General features: G+C 41.5%; 1 protein-coding gene across 7 annotated transcripts in view; it reads right to left on the reverse strand.

The window, feature by feature from the left end:
• Positions 1 to 3,714: 3,714 nt before the first annotated feature.
• Positions 3,715 to 18,744, reverse strand: part of UNC5D (unc-5 netrin receptor D) — a 524,695-nt gene continuing 509,665 nt past the window's right edge. For all 7 annotated transcript variants that reach the window (XM_027600322.2, XM_027600321.2, XM_027600320.2 and 4 more), the window contains 2 exons: positions 16,734 to 16,912; positions 3,715 to 4,748 (listed from right to left, as the gene is read on the reverse strand). In XM_027600322.2, the coding sequence (XP_027456123.1) occupies positions 4,544 to 4,748; positions 16,734 to 16,912 (384 nt within the window). In that variant the 3' untranslated portion in view covers positions 3,715 to 4,543. The remainder of the gene's footprint in view (positions 4,749 to 16,733; positions 16,913 to 18,744) is intronic.

Raw genomic sequence — 18,744 nt, forward strand, 5'->3', positions numbered from 1 at the left:
GACAAAACAGTGGAAGCTGCGGAAAAGGGTGGCCGTTCAGCTTTTGGTTAAAGCATCGATTTTTCAAATACAGCGTTATGGCCACTAACACCGAAGAGCTAATAAAATTTTGTCACTACCTGTAGGACAACATTTTGCTCTCCCATTTGCTATGGATGTGACCCCTAGTCCAGTCAATGAGAGGTACCAGGATTCAGAACTCTGCAATGTTTCATGAGGAAAAGTAATGGAAATGGGCCACACGATGGGCCACAAGAAGCATGTTTTCCAGCTCCTTCCGGTTCCTGTGACGTTCACAGATCTGGAACAAAGACCTCTGAGGGAACATCAACTTCCCCACATCTGCTAGTTAGTATTCCACACCTTTACAGAGGACTACGAAATTGCAGCGAAAATGGCAAAAAGGAAAAATAAAAAAAAAAAAATAAGCACATGGAAATGTCTTCTAACATTTTGAAATCCACAGGTCAATTGTGCCGGAAGTTTGGCAAGTGGAGAATACGATCTAAAACCAATTACAGATGGTCCCCGACTTATGGTGGTCTGACGTTACTACGATACAGAGGTGATAGGCATTCAGCAGAAACCATACTAGCAACTCTGAATCTGGATCTTTTCCTGGGCTAGCGATACCTGGGTTGACCATCTCAGGCTGTTGGCTGTGCAGACCCCAGTCAGCCACAACAACTAACCCAGCAGCAACCATTCATGAGATTTTCAACATTTCATTATAAATGAGCCTTTGTGTTAGATGATAGTGCCCAACTGGAGGCTAATGTCAAGTGATCTGAACACCTTTGAGTTAGGCTAGGCTAAGCTCTGGTGTTGGGCAGGTTAGATGTAGTTAAGTGTATTTTCGACTAACGATATTTTCAACTTCCGATGGGTTTATGGGGATGTGACCCCATCAAAAGTTGAGGAAACTCTGTATACCATTTTCATATTCCACCTTTGCTTATGAATTATGATGTTAAGAATTTTTCTCAAGGAAAACAGATGCAATAAATTCCAGAACTTTTAATCCAAAGAGAACCCTGTTTTAGTCCTCTGACTTAATAACCCCTCTCAAAGTCAACTGAAAGAAAAACGTAGGGACCATGGTACCGGAGAACACCTGCAGCTGGAGATAAAAATAATAAAAAGAGAGAAAATTTCCCCTCTTTAGAGAGAATTGTGTCAATTCCTATTCATCTCTTACAAAAAGGCCAATAAAATTTTTGTGGGAGTACAGCTGAGTTTTACGAGACTTTCTGCACTGGTAAATGAAGTTTGCATTTAAATCCGTAGAGTGAGCTTCCTTTTGGCTTAAAGGATTTTAATGTAAACCAGTAAGACTGCACAAGCAATGTTGTAAAAACTGAATATTAGCTTTATGATGCGGCGGCAGTCTGGTACACCTGTGAAGTGCACCATTTTGGTGGCATAATTTGAAGTCCTGTTTAAAGCATGACCGTTAGACTTAAATGCCTTTGAGGACTGAAAGATTTGGCAGTAAGTGGGATATTTTGTAAAAAATTTTTAAGTAACCTACCAAGTATTAAAGCCCACTTTTAATGTCTTGGTTCCTTTTACACTAGGACAAGAAGACTTCTAAGGTAAGCACGTGTACTGGCAAGTGAATCTCTTTCTAGAAGGGCATTTGTGTTGTGATGGGAAACCGTTAAAATAGAACAAGGGCCTAGGTCACAGCGAGTAACCACAAGTTCAAGTGTCAGCGAAGTCTATCTGATTTGTGATTTCCGCTCCTCCTGACACCCCTATCCCCCCAACCGTGTCTGAACATCTCACAAACATGGGTTCTCTTTGGCATTCTATTGTAAAGTACAGTCCTGACATGCAACGGCCACAGAATTTCATACATTTCTGTAGAAATCCTATGTAGAAGTCTAGCAGAAATAAGAGAAATGAAAAGAGGGAGCAAAATGGACTGAAAGATGGATTTGAACCTCAGGCTGAAGTCAGCCGTGAATCATGTTAATTTGCTTCCTTTGTTGTGCAGTATGTTATGATGGTCACATGCATTTATAAACACCCAGGTCAAAAAAAAAAAAAAAAAAAAGTCCATGGGAGGAAATTCTAGAGGTTGAGGAATTAATGATAATCTCTTATCTTAACTTAAGCTAGATTCTAGGGAAAATCTTGAAATTTTTCATTTGTTTTAAGATATAAAAAATGTATCAGATCTAAAAGACCTGTGTGGATTCACGGAATATATAAAGCAATGATAAGGCCAATTAGAAGGGAAGAGCAAAAAAGGATAGGATGGTTTTAAAACAAAAATCCTCCACGACGGAAGCTGACAAAAGTGTTCCATAATGTGTTTTCTACAAGTGATCATTAAACAGTCAATGCAGATGCTTTCTGTATAACACTGTGCCAGTCAATTCTCTATTTTGGTTGACTGACCATCTACTTCAACTTCTTGCTCTTCCAGGAATGTTAGCAAGGGTGTCAGATGATTTACCCTCTCATGCCTTCTCTTCATTGCTCTCCAGAAGGAAATAACAAGTAGAGCACATTAGCAAAAGGGTCTTTTCCTGCTCTACAGTGATCTAGAGATGGTATTTTGAAAATACGCTCAGCAATTCTAGGACGGTCTGTTCTATGCAATATGCCTTTGGTTCCTGAGAAAAGCAAGATGCTTTTGAATTTCATGTGGCAAAGCTTTCCATCCAATACAGGGGTCCATATATACCACACGTTAGAGACAATGGCTAACACATTCAAGAGTTCTTAATGCCTTACCCATGGTATCATAAATTCCACCTATCTCTAGGTCTTTTTTACTTTGGTGGAGATTTATATATATATATGTATGTGTATATATACATACATATATATGTATATGTATGTATATATACACACGTATATATACACACACGTATATATACACACACACACATATATATATAATTTTTTTTACAGAGGACTTACAAAAACTTTTTAAATTGACTGTATCCCCATTGCCAAGTACTCTCCAACTCCCCCATTCCCTGACTATATTTTATTCTAATGTAGCCAACCTCTAAGTAGCTGATCAGCCTTATAGTTAATCTAGGTCCTTGACCTTGCTTGTCCTGATTGTGGACAGCTAATTAAAACATCCACCAGAAGATGAGCAAGAACAGATCTGTTCATCTTTAGTCTACCAGGACATTTTGTCAAAAATGATGTAATAGGATAAAAGATGGACTACAATGTTAAGATGGGGTTCATGAATTCTCTGTGGACTTCAATTCTCCACAATATCATTGCCTCTATATAAAAAAAAAAATCTTAAAGCAATAGTCCTATGTTCATGGTCCTGTAGAGAAAGCGTACTTGGTGAGGTTGAATAATCAGAGCTCAAAAGCTTCCTGAACAATGCATGTGGTTTCTGGGACACTGTGGTAGACTTATTCCTCACGTCTATTTACTCATATCATTTAGACCAAAGACTAACTGCTAATTTTCCAAGAGGCAAAAGGAGGATGCCCTATAGTCCTACGGAGAGATTTTGTGATAACACAGTACGAAGAGGCTAAAAAGTTTCAAGAACCTGGACTGAAAAGTTGAGCAGAACCCCTCATCCCCTTATAACAATGTTGAGACTGGGTCAATACCTCCATCCTAGAATTGCAGCTTATCTGAGGCCTGTGGTGTCTGCAGTCCCTGTCTTTCCCTGGGCTCGATTTGACCGCGCCCCCCCCCCCCCCCCCCCAAATCCACGTCGAGCTCTGTTCTAATAGCACTCTGCAATTCGACTGGCTTAGCTGGGAATGGAGGATTCTGCTTTGTTGAATTAGGAGAAGTAAATTTCCATATTGAGTTTAATTATGCTCGGAAACCGGGTAAGGAAGGGGTAGAGAGAAGGTGGGCATATTTGTCTCGGGGAGAAAACGAAGGTGGCGTACAGCGCAAGAACTAGTTTGTGGTCCGTCTCACCTTCTGATCTTGTTTCCGTTAAGTGGCTAGGATAAATGGGGAATCGGTGCTGGTGTGATGAACTCAGAATCTAGATTCTAAATGCCCTCCTTGACGTTACCGAAGTCCTACAAATGGGTTGGACACCCCGTTTCACTTCGCAAAGCTGGTTTTACATAATTGCTGACCTCACGGATGCCAGTTGGGAGACAACCCTGACAATCTGGTACCAGAATCAGCTGGCCCTTTGGGGCACCTCATTAAAAACCTGTTTCAAAACATGCACGATTCACTCTCTGCCTTCCTGGCTTTACCGTAGCTCATCTTTTCCCCAGTTAATTTTCTCTAGCTATGCCCTCACTTTTATCCTCCCCACTCCAAAGCTGAGAAAGTTCATCAAGTGTTTGCCCGAGTGCAGATTTAGACGAGACAGTAGAGCCCTCTTATATTCAAGAGAGCTTGTACTTTTCCCTATGAACATATTATACCTATATAAAATTCAGTTTCTTCAACCAGGGATTCACACTGATTGTAAATGAATGCTGAATTCTCCAAATGCCACTGGGCAGAAAGCTGCCTCTTTCCCATTTAAAGCAAATGTCCCGAAGCTGGCCGTCACTGTCTCACGAGTGATCTTGGACTAGAGTCCATTTTGCCTGCTGTAGTTGAAGTCGGCTTCATCGAGCTGGGATTCTGTAATGTTTGAGAGTTTCGTGTGTGTCCTCCCAATCTCTTCAAGGGCACAGGCCAGGGAGTCAAGATCACCATCGTGCTGATGACGAGCTTCCCACAGGTTCAAAATGACAGCAGATGGACTACTTTGTGTAGCAAAATAAGATAAATTCCTAGACAGAGAGATTTAAACAAAGAATAACGAAAATGAAAACACAAATAAAGGCACAAATAAAACATTTTAAGGAAATTAAAAATGAATTGCAATGGATATTCTTACAGTAGGAATGGAGGTTAATGGGAGCTAGTTACAGGTCTCCAAATGACCTTGGGATTGCTCGGATTCGATATCTCTCCACCTCCTCAAACTCAATGTCGCAGAAATGGTTATCTTTCCTGTGCCTCCAAATTGGCCTCCTTTGTAACTATAACAAGTATCCCAGTAATTACAAATGTCCTTCTAATTTCTCATACTAGGACATTTATTTTTGACTTTTCCTTTTATGTTACTGCTTTCTTTTTGACATGCTAAGTCTTCCTTTGCCCTTTGAGCCATTAATGCTGGCTTGGGTAATACTTTGCTTCTTGCTTTCATTCGATCTATTCTCTCCACTTCCTCTCTTTACTGTCTGTTTCTCAAGATCTTACTCTCCCGTAATGCCTGGTTCAATTCTCCTCTACTCTTTGCTCAAATGCTTTATTTCTTCTCTGAATTCTATTGTTGTGCTTAAATTTTCATATGAATAAACTGCTTACATATTCCATGTGAGTTTTGCCCACCCAGCAGGATTACAGACACTTGAAGGGAAAGGATCATAGCTAATCATCTTATGATTCTCCAACAGTCCTTATCTAATACTATGACAGGTGTTTATTCAATATCTATTGTCTTGAGTAATTGATTGCTATGAGCCTTTTTCAGATGATACGGGATCTTCAGTGAAAACAAATGGTAACCTTTTGGACAATGACTTTGCTATGATGAAGATTAAGACAACACAAAAGATTAAAGGTCACAGTTTTCATAGGCACTTTCACAGCAGGGATAGAAATGTCACCTTTGGTAAAATTTTGATAAGTTGAAAAGATTTTTGAGAGTCAACCAAAAATTGCCTATTTTGAGACTGGCACCATTTTTCTTCACCACATTCAGCATATAATCACAAAGTAGACTCATGTAACTGAGAGCACTTGGAAGAGAAGACAAGCTTTTAAGGGCACATTACCATTTACAAGCACCACACACACATACAGTAATTTTGACTGAATAAAGTGCTATTTTTATTCAAAGGTCTCAAGGGACTGCTTAAAGCTAGTTGGTTGCCAAATAGCATAACTATCAGGGTACTATTATATACTTTCTACTACATCCGAATCTGTAATTGAGAGCGGGAGAAGGCCAGCTTAAAAATGTTCTCTCCGGTTTCTCTTATCTTTTTCCTTATCTCCCCCCTCCCCGACCCCCCCGTCCAGCTGCCCCTTCCCCTCACTTGCAATCAAATATAGTTATTTATTTCTACACTAATGGAAATGGCAAATCAAACCTTGCTTGGGCAATTGAAGGGATCCTAGTTCTTTTTAAGAACTTTGTTTTAAATACTGTCACTTCTTGGTCATGGGACAATGTTTGTAGAGAAAGCTGCTATATCTCTAGGTCTGTTCAGTCAATTGACACCCCCCTCCCAACATTCAGGCAGAACGCAAACTGAAGAAATAGCTGAGAAAGAGGCAAACTGAGAGACTAGGTGTCAGTGAACTCTGGAAAGGCTGTGTGATAATCTCTTTCCATGTCCTTTTTGAGAATAAAGATCATAAACACACATTTATTTCTGGAATGGGTAAATATTTATGCTATCTAATGTTGTTTCAAAAAGAAAAAAAACAGCAAGCAAAAGCACAGATTTCTCATCATTCTATTGAGGGTTTATATTTTGTATTTTCCCTTGAACAACAGTGGACTAGTGACCTGTGGGAATAACTAGATTCCTTGTGATCTTATTAACGCCCAAATTAAGCTTTTATTCTATACCAGGAATATTTCTATAAAGACCAGCTAGTAAATATTTTTGCCTTTAGGGGCCATATGTGGTCTCTAAAGCAGCTACCCGACTTAGCTATGGTAGTGTGAAAGCAGCCATAGATGACACATGTGAATGAGCATGGCAATAAAACTTTGTTGAGACACATTGAAATTTGAAGGTCCTACAGTTGTCACATCACACAATATTTCTCCTTTTGATAATTTATTTTAGTTAGTTATTTACTTATTTATTTTCCTGACGATTTAAAAAACCTAAAACTATTCTAGCTCCTGGGCTATAGAAAAGCAGGTGGTGGGCCAGATCTGGCCTTTAGGCCGTAGTGCTGATCCCTGTCCTCTGCTGTCTTACAACCCAAGCTCGATTTCCAGAGGTGCTAACTATTTGAGAGAAGATTAGACTGAACTTTATGTTTTGTGCTGCCTTTGAAAATAAGTACCCAGACGGTTAAAGTTGTTGAATCCACAAGTTACACATCCTGCCTCAAGCACTTTGAGAGCTTCATCCTCAGTTAAGTGTTCGGGGATCTCTGACATTTCAAGACATGACAGGAAGACCCAGGCATAAAAATGCAATAATAAAACTCTGGGAGAGGCATACAGAATATGTTTTGGAGGCCGGGATGAATCTTTGTCCCAACAGGATATCAGAAGTTTTCACGAATACGTGGTGGGGTTGAGAGTGGGGGTGGGAAGGTGTTCTAAGTATAGAGGAAGAAGAGCAGGACTGTCGAAGGGTTCCTGCCAGCCTTTTGGTTCTCAGCAGTCCTGCAAACGTCCTGATTTGTAGAATAAGCACCCAGGGCTAGAGCAAAGCTAAGTGATCAAAAGAGGCAGAAATATAACTCTCACTTGGCACAGGTCTCTGAACATATTGTAACAAGTGAAATGTGCTCCCCAAAGCATGGCTCCGATTTATCCTCTATACAAGCACATTCATCATAACAAACACAAATCTCAAATTCCACTTAATTTTAGTAGATACATACAGGAACATAATCAGTCTTATTAAAAATGACTCAGTTAGCTTTGTGATAAACAGACCTCCTATTAAATTACCTTTACCTGTCTACCCCAGAATAATTAGTATATAAAAGACCCTAAAATCCTAATGCAATAGGCTATTCCTCCAAGATAGTTGGATTATTTTAACTGTTTGCATGTGTGCAAATGCACAGATTTTTGTTTTGTTTTGAAAATTGGTATACCATGCATCTGTTTGGTGGTTTCCATACTGCCCTTTTGAAATTATTCTGATCCCAGTCTATGTGACTCATTTCTCTTCATAATGGTGGTGGATTTGGACACTAGCAGGTAAATGCACACACAATTCAGGGAATATTGTTAATAGAATTCATAGCAATAGTTGGTATTAAGCAATTTTCTGAGTGTCTTTGATTTTTTTTTTTTAATGCAACCAGAACATTTAGCAAAACTAGTAGTCTTGAAATTTAGGTGGATGCCTCAAAGTAAAACTTAATTATTTTCTTTCTCTTTGAAACATGTTTAAAGAACTGAATGTTTATAATGCTGGTGTTAGATGCTTCATATTGTTTTTTTTTTTTAAGCTCTGAACTTTGGGTGACCTTTTGTCATAGCCTTTTAGGATTCTGATAGACTGAGGTTATTTTGAAAAAATAAGATTTCGTTTTTTTGTAGTGTCATAAAGATTCTGCATATTATGCAGGTAAGATTACTCTTAAATTTTAGGAATTTACTTTAGACTCCTTCTAGGTCTTCAGGTCAATTTATTTGTCCTAAGCTTTTTAGAATCGATGACTTTATCTTTTCCCTTGGAACTTCCACTAAAAGAGTAAACCATTAAAACACACACACACACACACACACACACACACACACACACACACGCTAAGACAGTGGGACAAATTTACCCATGTAAGTTTATTGAGTAGTAATGGTTTATTAAATTTAATTTTGTCTTGTTGAGCCTACATGCCTTCATTCACCTGCGTTCTGGGGCCGGCCAAGGTCGGGGGGGGGATGGTGGTTTTATTACCACGATTAATTTCCTCTGAGACTTTCCTATCCCCATCCCTTATCCTCAATTAAAATCCCGTGATTGAGGTGGAAGCCAGGACAAGAATTGGGAGCATAAATCTTTACCTTCGTGATTTCATTAGCTAGACACAGGCCAACCTATAATGGTGTATAGGTCCAAAACCAAATTTTTATGCAGAATCACAGTTCTCAAAATACATCTTCAAATTAATGACCATGTTAAATGAATAATGGAAATTAGGTTAAAATTTGAGGATTTCTGGGAATAATGACTGTGCCTGTTTCCATTTTTGGATGCAAAGAGGAGGGAAGAATTAAGGGCCCATGATAAAATTCTGCCCTCCAATGTGTTTACAGGCTAGTTTTAGGAAAAGGAAAAGTGGCTCGGTGTCCCTTTGGTGTGAGTTTAGAGACACCACCTTTTCTTAAGTACTTGAAAGCCTATTCAAATGTAAATATCTTCAGGAATAGTAACATCTAAACCTTCAGTCATTTAACAGGGAGATAAGGGTAATGGGGGCAGGCACAGGTCTGAGGCTCAATGTCAGCCCTGGGGAAACACACTGAAGCTCTCTGGAGGGCATTCTGCGCTCACACTGGAGTTGGCCTGGCTCAGTGTTCTTAGGTCCAACTGTGTGTGCCCTATAAGGGACTCCCTTTGATTCTGAATTACAGATAATAAACTCCCATTTTCTCAGAAGCCTGCTACCGTGGGGGCTGATCTACTTTATTTGCAAGCTGTAAGCTCTTGTGACTAACTGGGAGAATGGATTTCCTACTGAAATATAGTTGGAGACCACATTAGAGCTGCAGTTTAATGTCATTAGCACAGAAGACCCCCCTCATACGAGGGGCATGCTGTAAATTAGTTCAGAATTGAGGATTTCACCCAACACCTTCAGCTGTGGGGGGTACTAATAATCCCTGTAACATGAGGGCAGCAAGTCTGTTTATATTCTACAAACTTGCCATTTACATTTAAGTCAACTGAATTGTTTTAGCCTTTAAAAAAGCATATTTTAAAAATATCTTCTTTCCAAGTAGGCTTGTAGTATAAAAAGTGAAAACTAAGTTAAGCTGCCCATAACAAATCGGGAGCCATCATTTATAGGAACAGTGTATAATCCTACTGTTAGTGCCAGAGGGAATGGAAACAGAGTCCTAATGAAAAAATATTAATATCCCTGCTATCATCCTCATTGTCTCATTTAATGAGAGCCTTGTATGTGACCAAAACCAGCCCTCCATATGGTTCTTTCAGTGCGGACAGAAGAGAAAAGCCATTCATATTGAACAGCAGTAATTGGACAAAACACAACCATTTGTCCCACCTGTCAGGCTTCCATCCCCAAACTTGAACCTCCCCGGGTACTCAACAAACAGCAAAGCAGCTTTCAGGATAAAGCCAAGTCAGTGCTGCATTTTCCAAAGAAGTAAAAGATGGATGCCATAATTCAACCTCTGCCTATTGTCTTCCGTGCCTTCAAGTGCAAGGCAGCTGTCAGGGGGGACCCACAAGGACGGGGTACAGGCAATAGAAAACATGGAGTTCCACTCTGTCTTGCCCTCAGACAGGTGCAGGTACATTCATTGTTTTAGGTCAATTAATGTGGCCATGAAATTCCTCTCGGTTTTTCCTTTTGTCTCTTCTATTATCTGGCTCTTGAAGGGGAATAGCAAGGATGTTTTTGTTTTTTTTTTGTTGTTGTTGTCAAACATTTAAGGACCTGGAGTTTTCAGGGCCACCCGTGAGTTGCCAAAGGAGAATAAGGCCAGTTATAGACCCTGTTGTTTTCAATTCTCTAGTTTCATTCCTGACAGGATAAAAGTGTCTATGACAATTTGTCATATTTGGAAGTAAATGGCCATGAAAACTACCAAGTCGAATCTCTAGTTTTCTTTGAATTGGGAAATATCAAGGAAAAAGAGGTCTCATTTAAACGAATTTTCCCACTCCATAACCTTGAGACCTTCTACGCATCCTGAGGGTGAAGGAGAATGACCACCGTCTGTTCTGAGAGGAAAGACCCCTGTGCTAATGCTGAGTAAGGGAATCGTGAAATATTTAGACTTATCCCTTTGCAAAATACTTCACTATGTGTTTCGATAAAACCTCACAAATCCCTGAAAAGAAACAGTTAATCCCTTAAAGAATCCTCTAATGAATTAGGTTAAAATCCTTCCTATAATTTAATTTTCTCAGATGATTAACACCTCATATTCAGGCAATGGACACTGCCAGTTTTTTCAATGCTGTCTGAGACCGCTCTTCTGAAGGGGATTAGTTAGGCTATAAGAGAGGCCTGGGCATGTCCATCTTTTCTGAAAACCCTATTAGCATAAAGGAGGAGAGTCTGTTATTCCTTTAAGGATCAGCACAAACTCGCCCCTTGCCTAGAAGGAATACAGTGCCCTTGTCCCCGCGGCCTGGGGCTAGGGAAGCATGGCTTTGGTTCTCTTGGAGGAACATTAAGAAACTTCTTTTCCATAAAGCCTTTAGGATGGACACCTGCCACTTATAAACCGTATACAGCTTGTTCACGGCTACACTTGTCCCAGGGCTATCTGCTTCCGCTTCGCATTAGTGGGCAGTTTCATGAGTCACTGACCTCGGTGGAATGAAGCTTTGCTGTGCTGGGTCCCTCTGGCTTCACTGTTAAGGGCTCTTCACATTTCACCCCCTGCATAAGCCTCCTGGGCCAGAACCAGAAAATCTGATTTGGGCTTCCCCCTATTTTGCCTCCAAGGACCCATGTAAATGCTATCTATCTCCCTATGTATTAAATTTCCTTGGAAGAGTCCTAAAGGTGGCTTTTTGGGATACGACGCCCTTACATCCATTTTTATTACGGAAAGGTTAGGATGTGTTTTCTAGCCTCCAGCCTGCAGAACAAAGAAAGCGGAGTTTGATGTCATCATGGTAAACCCCAAACCACAGGAATGAAAACAGAGAGTCTCCGTGGTCACTGCGAGATTCCCCCCTGCCCCGCACAGTGGCCTGCCTGGGAAACAGGCATCCCGTATGGCTTTTGTTCTCCTCTGCCTCCCTCACCCCAAAAGGCAGCTGGAACCTGGGCTGCTCTACTTGTGGTGAATTCTCAACAGCTATTCCAAGATAGACGAGGAAGCTGCCTTGTGACCTTCCTCTGTCCTCTGGTCATTTCGCTGTTCCTGTGTATCCAATTAAGAGGGTGAACAGAGGGAATGAAACGATATGACCTCAGTAGGAGAAGATTCTGTTTCTCATTAGAGGTCCTAGTAGAAAAACTGGTTATACAGCACTGCTTATCAGCCATGAGGTTTGAGAAATTTCATTTGCTCACAATTGCTACACCATCAGCCATGAACATTAACAGCCAAAATAAACTATTTTAACCCCTGACATTAGAAATATGTTTTAGCTGACCCTTGAACAATGTGGGGAGTTAGCCCTCCCCCCACCGCGAGGTCAAAAATCCAGTTGGTTACCCCAAAACTTAACTACCACCAGTCCACTGTTGAGCAGAAGCCTTACTGAGATCAGAAACAGTTGACACATACTTTGTACGTCATGTGTATCATATACTGTATTCTTATAATAAAGTAGGCGAAAGAAAAGAAATGTCATTAAGAAAATCATAAGGAAGAGAAGATACATTTACAGCACTGGTCTATATTTGCTGAAAACAAAATCCACGTATAAGTGGACCCATGCAGTTCCCAAGTTCAACTGTGGTGTTCAAGGTTCAACTATGTACTATTACGAAAAACTGTTAATAGGATGTAATTATGTGCTGCTTTCCACCTTGGCACCCTCTTTTCCATCTCGGCTGCTTCCCCTCGGCTCAGACTCCCATGTCTCATGCACTTTCTCCAGCAGCTGTTCCCATAGCAACATGGTCAAGCTGGCTATGTTTTCACAAGGGTTTCTGGAATATGAAAATCATGAGGCCTTAAAGAAGAATGAGCTAATGGTAGAATCTCGGTGACTGTGTAAGAGCTGAGAGAGAAGACCAGAATCTTCCCTCATGTCAGCCGTGTAAACTGTTTTCCTTGGAGACCAATTTTGGAAAATCCTTTGATGGTTATTCCTATCAACTCTATGAGGAAGAAAGTTTTTGAGGTAAAGCATTGTTAGTGTCCAATGAAAGAGTTCGTGTCCTTCATTCAAAGAAAAATTACCGGATTTCCCTTAAGTAGAGAGAACCATCTTGGTGGGTTTAACGATAACTAAAGATACATAGTGTCATCACAATACAAAGCACTAGGGAAGTTTAGAGATGGGAGAATACTTTTGGCTGAAGCAGTTCGTTTCCGACATTAATCTGTTCGGTCCTCAGCGATGTTCCTTGCCATCTACTTTCACGTGATCAATTCTTTATTTCTCAGCACTCCCCACCTACCAATCACATGGGGCCAGGAGCACTGAAGTGGAGGGTTTATTGCAGCAGAATTTAGAGAACAAATGTGCAATCTCGACTTTCAAATGCAGCAAGTATGGACTCTGAGTAATAGTCAAAGTTTGCTCACAGAATCTATAATTGCAACTGTTCTCGATGACATTCTTTGCTAGGCTGTGTAGCTTCCTTAGCGTGATCCATATGCCAGGCAAATTGCAAGGCCACCTGTGTTGCTGCCTCATAACACACACCACTGACATTTTTCACATTCTCATCGATTGCTAAGCCTTTCACTTTATATTCTGAGTCTTCTCCCCGCCCCCCCCATTCAGATCTAAGTAGAAACTTGTTTGGCAAAAAGGCAGATTATCATCAGTGACATTTGCATTTCCCCCAAAGGAGGGTATGGAGCATTTTCACTGGCAATAAAAATGAAGTTTCCCCCCACTCCCTTTGAAAACTCTTCCTTCATGATTTGCTAGGTTTGGGATACTTCTGGAAATTGAAAGCGGGGGGGGGGGGGGGAGAAGCAGGTGAAAAGTGCTGTCACGAGATCAAGGAAGGTGAATTTTCAAACAAAGCCTGCGTGCTTTGTCACCCTTTCTCTTGTGATCCCAGAGTGGATGGGATCTCAAGCAATGGGATGGCTCTCTCGCCCAATAATGTCCGCATATTGACAATGTCAGATTTTTCTGTTTTAACACACATTAATGATCCGTTCTATGCTAAATTATCTGTAACCCTAAGCGAGCCCAGCCAGTGATTTGGGATTACACAATAGGAAGTTGTGACAAATTACTTCTGAAAACCCCATTCCTCTCTGTTTCGTGGGGCTTCTTCCCATGTAGGAGAAGACAGATTTTTGGTACAGTAATGAAAACATAAAAGGAACTTGACCATTCCTGCGAAATGAGAATGAGCTAACATGGTGCAAGGTGGTTTTCAGTAGTCTTTACTCTGCTTCTGTGAATATGCTGGTGGCCCTTCTGCTGGAACCAGCCCGTCTGCACAAAAGGGTCCTATCGCCTTCTCTCCCTCCCAAAGCTTGGATGCTGAACTGACTGAGAAGCCTCATCTCCTGGTGTTACTCTGACTGAAGCGACAAGAGCCTATAGAAATCTTACTAAATGAGGGCAGATTTATTTAAACGAGGGGTCAGCAAACCATGTTCTATAGGGCAAATGCTGGTTGTTGCTTGTTCTTATAAAGAAAGTTTGTTGCACAAATAGGCATAACTGTGTTCCATGTATTTTCTCTGGCTCTTTCTCACTGAAGAAGCAGGGCTGAATGGCACTGAGCAATTACAACAGATCCTCTATGGCCTAAAACTCTTTGCTATCTGGTTCTTTAACAGAAAGAAGTTTGCTGATTCTCAATTTACACCATTCTCACTTGGTAGTTAGATGACTTTTGGAGGGCTAAGCTAGAGAATGAAGAGGGAGGCAGGACATGCCATTCACTGAAGTTGAATATGTTCACCAAAGAAGATTTAAAAATAGATTACATGTATTCATGCCATCCTAATTTGCTATTAGTGAAAATTGCAAAGAGTGACACTGATTGAAAATCAACATTTTCAGGGGGCACCTGGGTGGCTTAGTTGGTTAAGACTGTCTTTGGCTCAAGTCATGATCCCAGGGTCCTGGAATCGAGCTCCGAGTTGGGATCTCTGGTCATCGGGGAGCCTGCTTCTCGCTCTCCCACTCCCCCTGCTTGTGTTCCCTCTCTCGTTGTGTCTCTCTCTGTCAAATAAATAAATAAGTAAAATCTTTAAAAAAAATGAAAATCAACATTTTCTGGGCACTGTGTTAGAAACTTTCCATAAAGTAGGCCATTTGTTTTTCTTATGTCAAGGAAATTTAGGTTTTCCTGGAGAAGGGACTGGTCTTAGGGACAGTCCAAAGCAAATAGGCACCCAAGTGTTCACATTGGAGGACCCTGGACACTTGGAGGGGTGGTCTGCTCCTGTGCGGCCATTTCCTGTTCATGACAGCCCAGACACAAAAGGTTGTTGACTCTCGTCTCCCAGTCTGAAATGCATTTTCCCTACTGTGCAAGGGTCCCAACTGCTGACTTTGGGGCACTCATTGTCGTTCTCATAAGTAGACTGTAAGCAGAGAATGAAATGGAATGAGGCAGGAGGAACGTGATAGCTTCTGTGGATCCACAGATATTTTGGGGCAATTATTTTCATGTGAATGGTGAATTAAAAATCATAAACTCTTATGGTCAGAATGGATTAGGGAGTTAATGCAGTTCGAATTCTATGAATTGCAATTGTAGAAAAAGAGGGCTGGTGAGTGGGTCTTCAGGTAGATTGGTACGGGTTGGAGAACCAGGGATGCCTTACAGGGGGGCCCAATCCGCCCCCCACCCTTTTTTCTTTGTCAACCAAATTCTGTTCTCTGGGTTGGTTTTTCATTCTTGTCCCTGTGTTGATCAGAAAGTGAGCTTGACATTGTCATGGTGCTCAGGGTTATAAATGAGACATCTCTTCCCTTTGTCAAACTTGCTGGGAAATATTCAACCTAATTTATTTTTCCTGTACATATACATTTTTGTATTCTTTCATTTCCAATATACGACTCTCAAGAATGTATCTGTTCTTTCTGGGTTTGCCTGTCTCTGCAAATTCCCTTTTCTTTGGCAACCAATGCCTTCTTCCTTGATTTGCCTCTCTGAGCCTGACTGCTTTCTAGTTGGGTCCTTCATTCTTGGACTCTGGATCCCTTTTGAAACAGGGAGCGGCACTCTATCACTTCCTGGCAGACACCTACCTCCCTTTCAGAGAAGAAAGAGTCAGGTAGGATGTCTGTGGAAATAAAGAACACAAAATGGAAATGACAGAGCAAGCCAAACAGTAAGAAAATAAGGCTTTGCCTCAAAAGAAAGAAAAAAAAAAAAGAGTACCTGAGGAAAAGGCAAGTAAAATGGTTCTGGCAAAACTTGTTCTCCTTTCTATTCATTCTGGGGCATGGGGGGAGGTGGGGGAGGGGAGGTATTGCTTGCCAATGCCCTCTCCCTGCTGGTTATCCTTCGAGCCCAGCCGAAGCTGCCTGCCCATCAGTGCTGCCCAGGATGCCATCACTCTAGCTTCTCATCGAAAGTAATCAATACCATTATGAATCTCTCTATTCTACTCTCAACTTAACTACAAAGCTAGCATTAGTCATGGGAGCCTGGTGAAGCAGCAGACTCGTTCACGTGTCTAGGTTACCTGCTTGTTTCGTGTCCCCTGCCTTCATATCTGGGAATTCTCATCCTCAAACTTTTAGTACTGAAGCACCCACTTTTGCATGCTGAGCATGTCCCCATGAAGGGTGAAATAACGTTTCAGGTGGCCAGATGGTAGGAGCGGGGAGACGCTTACTTCTTTGTTTCTGTTATCACTGGCTCAAGACCATGCTGGGATCTCCCACAAGGACCAAGATGACCTAGTCTCTACCCCCATTTGGGTGGCCCAAGTTAGCCAACCTAAAGATGGGACCAGGACCAAAGTAAGACTTTTCTATAATGTCCCCGAAGGCAGAGTGGGTGGAAGGAAATGTCACACATAGTGTCCTGTTCTTGATCATGCCCACATACGTAGCCAGGCCTCACATGAAATATGGCTGGAGGGATTGATAAAGATATCAGCGCCTGGAAATCACATGCATGCACCCAACCCCCTCCGTTTTTTCAAAACTCTCAGGAGTAACCTCTTTCCAGTTGCCCCCAGTTACCTGTTGATGCTGTTTTTCTGTGCTAACATCTGCCAGTCCTTGCCTTTGGCATTGGGGGTATCGAAGGTGGCACAAATCCGCTGTCTGATGGAGTAAGGGATTTTGAAGGCTTTAGGGCCAGTCTGTGCAGGGAAAGTGCTGTCCTCTTGTGCAAAGAACGTGATGGTTTCTCTTTCACTCTACAAACAAAGAAAGCATGGTCAGATCTCAACGGAAGCATTACCGATCAACACTTTTACTTTTTTTTTTTTAAGAAAATCTATCAACGCACATGCACAACATGCTTGCCTGTTGTGATAGACTCTGTAAAATACATTGACACGTTCCCCTATCTTCTAACATAGTAAATAACTTCTCTGGCAGCCTCGTGAATCGTGTACTGGAGATTTACGACAGTGTCTTTCACTCGAGGGTGTGTGTGTGGGGGGGTCACAATCATCAGCTTCCTACATCCAGGGAGATGTCAGGTGACAGCAGAATTAAACCTTTCTTTCTTTTTTGGGGGGGGGGCGGTTCTCAGGGATAGATCTAGAATCAGTAGGAAGAAGCCCCCAAATGACAGATCTCAGTTCAGTGTAAGGAATGAACATGTGTTAGAGCTGACCAAAGACGAATGGGCTAATCCAAGTTGCTGGCTGGGTAGGCACCTGTCAGGAAAGCTACAGAGGGGACCTGATTACATATTGATCATCTTTAAGTTTGTGTTGCCCCGCCCTGATTGTGAAGTGAGTGATTCCGTAGTAAATATTTTGGTCTTGTTTCAGAATGACATTGCTTTGGTCATATACGCGCCCGCCAGGAGTCCATGAGGAGGTCTAGAGCCTGGGGTGTGGTGGAAGGCTTCTGCCTGCTGCCCACCCTGCTTCTGATTTAGAGCTGTCCAGTGAGGACTGGTGATTTCAGTGCATCCCAGCAATCAGATCATCATCTCCAATGTGAAACCATACAGACATCGGTTAGATTAAAGTGGCTGCTGATAAGTTTATGTGAACCAACAGAATTTTAAAGCCAAACAGTATCTGATTGAATCACTCCTGTGACTATGACAGGTTACAAGACACAAGGGTTTCTTCATTAAGGTCTCTAATCAGTTGACTATGAATTGACTGAAATTTTCCAGAGTGGGCCTGACCTAATCAGGTGACCTTTAGAAGAAAGAAGAGGCAGCTCTTATCTGGAGGCATCACTCCTGCTGGCCTGGTAGAAAGCAAACAGCAGGGCTGTGAACTGTCTATAGAGCTGGACAGGGAGCTAGGACCTGAGGGCATCCCCTAGGAGCTGAGCATGACCCCTGTCCAAGAGCCAGCAAGAAAATAGGGAGCTGCAAGGAATTAGATTTGGTCAACAATCCAAATAAGCTTGGAAAAAGGACTCTAAGTTCTAGGTGAAAATGTGTGCCCAGCCACCACCTTGATCTCAGCCTTGTGAGATCCTGATCAGAAAACCCAATTACGCCACGCCTGGACTTCGACCTACAAAAAATGTGAGACAGTAAATGGGTATTGTTTTGTCCTATTAAGTTTATGGTAATGGGTTATACAGCAAAAAAGAAAATATAATGATAATAATATAAAGAGAACTTAAAACATCAAATCTGAGATGGGGTTGAGGGAATAGTTAGGACTTTTTAACCCCAAGAACTATCCTTCATGTTAGGAATGTGTCCTCTTGTGTTCTTGGGTTTTCCTTTAAGCCAACATGTGCAGTTTATGAACTCTTCTGGGATCCTGCCTTGAAGCTTTTTCCAACCTTAACACCTCTTCCTACTGCGGACACCACAGCCGTGAGAGCCCTTCTTGGCAAGTGGCCAGGCTCACATGGCTATAAACCTCAGTGAGTCTTCTGTCTTCAAGAATCTGTTAATTGAGGAAGCTGGTTCATGCAGGGATCTTATTAATGATAATATGTTTTGTTGTTCCATAACCATTTGACACAGTTACATTTTGAGGGCTGTATCTTGGAAACACAGTGCCTTAACATATTATTTCCAAAAGGGTTTCTCAGAAGATGT

The sequence above is a fragment of the Zalophus californianus genome, chromosome 2, assembly GCF_009762305.2.
Source record: "Zalophus californianus isolate mZalCal1 chromosome 2, mZalCal1.pri.v2, whole genome shotgun sequence".
In the NCBI taxonomy this organism is placed as follows: domain Eukaryota; kingdom Metazoa; phylum Chordata; class Mammalia; order Carnivora; family Otariidae; genus Zalophus; species Zalophus californianus.